General features: G+C 45.0%; 1 protein-coding gene across 1 annotated transcript in view; it reads left to right on the top strand.

The window, feature by feature from the left end:
- LOC119582060 (legumain-like) overlaps positions 1–2585 on the top strand; it is a 4952-nt gene extending 2367 nt beyond the window's left edge. Inside the window, exons 5-10 of the mRNA XM_037930299.1 lie at positions 137–206; positions 601–719; positions 1310–1495; positions 1681–1797; positions 2019–2186; positions 2372–2585. Coding sequence (XP_037786227.1) covers positions 137–206; positions 601–719; positions 1310–1495; positions 1681–1797; positions 2019–2186; positions 2372–2497 — 786 coding nt within the window. The 3' untranslated portion in view covers positions 2498–2585. The remainder of the gene's footprint in view (positions 1–136; positions 207–600; positions 720–1309; positions 1496–1680; positions 1798–2018; positions 2187–2371) is intronic.
- The last annotated feature ends 92 nt before the right edge of the window (positions 2586–2677 follow it).

Raw genomic sequence — 2677 nt, forward strand, 5'->3', positions numbered from 1 at the left:
GAGATAAAAATAATCGAGCTTCCAAATTTCCTGTTTCTCTGTGAATTAAAAACACAGATACAGTTCGTGTTGCATTTCTTCTGAAATATGTCTTCCTGGAGATACACCTTTAAGAAGTCTTAATGTTCTCTTCAAGATGGTGATTTATCTCGAGTCGTGTGAGTCTGGCTCGATGTTCCAGAATCTTCTTCCTGACGACATTGACGGTAAGAATGCAAACTCATGTCTTTCTCTTATGAATGTCACTCCTCTCGTGTCTGAGTTTGTTTTGTGCAATTTATTAGAAAATTCCTTACCTAAGAAAGAATTTCCTTTCAACGCTGAAGTTAAATATCATTTCTTTTCAAATAGAATAACTTTAGATTAATCAGTCTTCGTTCACTTCCTTCCTGAGGATTGCATTAAGGGTTATCTATGTAAAAGCTGTGACAAATATCCGCAACATATCCCCAGGGACAGAGGAGCCTATATCTTTTTTTCCAAAGTATGTCTCACCGACGTATATTTTGCCAAACTAATTTTAGCATCTAAGAAAAAAAAATGGAAATACCCATAGCACCACATCTTTCTTATCCTACTCCCCCTTCCCGTTCGACCAAGTGTATGCCTTGTCGGCCGCCAACGCGACGCAACCGTCCTACGCCTGCTACATGGACGAGCACCTCCACACCTTCCTCGGAGACGTGTTCAGCATCAAGTGGATGGAGGACACGGACAGGGTGAGGAACATCAGCAGACTCCATTAAACTGCTTGTCTGGATATTATTTATATACGGGGTGTAGTTGGTACATAATGAGATTAACATGAGATTAACATTTCATTTCATTTCCACGATGAAATGTCCATTATCCTTCTGCAACCACGTTCTGGAATCTGGGTCTTCCTCTGATAAAGAAGTCCGAAAGGTCTTCTTTTTGATCGTCTCAAACGCTCTGCTATTTCCCTCATTTCTGAAACACTCGAATCGTGGTTCGCTGAAGCAGAGGTTTGGTTTTAGGGAAAAGAAAAAAGGGTCTCTTGCTGCCAGATCGGGTAAATAGGGAGGGCAATGGAGCACTTCGATGTATGTCATGAACAAACGCTGCTACAGTGATAGTGCAGATGTGCTGCCGTGATGATATGTGTTTACATATACCATTAGTGCCGACTCTATTTTCCACGCAGGTCGAACACAGTCATTTCGTACCGTTCGCGTGAAATTAACATATAGATAGATAAATAAAAACCTATCTTTTAATATTACCAAGGGAGGTGTCCTCAACTAGTCATCCGACCTAAACCAAAAAACAAAACCTTCCGTCGCCGCAGGAGGACATCACGAAGGAGAGTCTGGAGAAGCAGTTCCATCTGGTGAGGAAAGAAGTCAACGTCTCGCAAGTGATGCAGTGGGGGGACAAGGCGATGGCGCAAGAAATGGCGTCCAGCTTCCTCGGCGGCGAAGGGTCGGAGCTGAGCGACTTCGGTCCTTTCCCGCCCTTCAACGATCCTTGTTTGGTGGGTGCAAAAGGCGTTAAAATTCGGCGTTAGTAGCTGGTGTTCTGCAAGAAGTACATTCAAAATTTTTGTTTTGCTTTGACTTTTATTTATTTCTAAAAGCTGAATGTGAATATCTGTGGATTATGTCCTTGCACATGTATTCACAAAATAAGGAATCATCTCGTAATTGTATCTGAATCCAGAAAACGTCGATCGACAGCACCAACGTCTCCGTCGCCATTATCCAGGGGCGCATGGACGCTGCCCAGAACGAGACGGAAGCCAGTTATTGGGCCCAACAAATGCTCCAGCTCCAGCAGGTCGTGGATTACACTTTTCCTATGCCTTTATATGTCTTATGCCTCCCATTCTTATGAGCATAAACCATAAATCTTAATTTTTTATTCTAATATGCTCGTGTTTCCTCTCATATGTTTAGACTTCCATCCTGATTTTTTTTTTATCTCTCGCTTCTAGATCTGAACTCAAATATCCTTTTCAGCGTTTAAAAAAATAAATAAATAACCTTAAAATTTCTCAGAACCGCACGTGGGTGACTGAGACCATGTACCGGGTAGCGCTGAGCGTGACGGGCAGCGAGGACGCGGCGACCCGAATGATGAGCGACCGACGTCACACCGTCACTCGCTGGCTGTGTTACGAAGACTCCGTCGAGGCTTTCCATCGGCATTGCTTTAACCTGGGCGAGGTGAGGGGGGGGGGTGAACGTGTGTCCGCGCTCTCTGTGTTGCATCCCCTTGTTCAGATAAGGAGAAATGACACGGGTATGACACCTCGCTGTCTTCCTTTGTGCCCGCGCTCTCTGTGCTACATCCCCTCATTCAGATAAGGAGAAATGACACGGGCATGACACCTCGCTGTCTATCTTTCCAGAATCCGTATGCGCTGCGCGTCCTTCAGCCGGCGATGAACCTGTGCGAACACGGGTACACGGGCGCCGAGTTCGCCAGCGCCGCACGGGAAGTCTGCAATCACGCCTCCGTCTCGGGCATCGTCTGAGCCTGTCAGTCAGAGCTTGAAGGAGGAACGCTGAACGACAAGGGCTTGGGGAATGTAGAATAAAACTAATAAAGCATGTCTATTAAGATTCGTTGTTTCGCAACAGGAAGGAAATATAGTTTTGCATCAGAATATCAGGAACCGTCCAGTGCGATGATTTTACAGTATCATAATCACGTT

This window comes from Penaeus monodon, chromosome 15 (genome assembly GCF_015228065.2).
Source record: "Penaeus monodon isolate SGIC_2016 chromosome 15, NSTDA_Pmon_1, whole genome shotgun sequence".
Classification (NCBI taxonomy): domain Eukaryota; kingdom Metazoa; phylum Arthropoda; class Malacostraca; order Decapoda; family Penaeidae; genus Penaeus; species Penaeus monodon.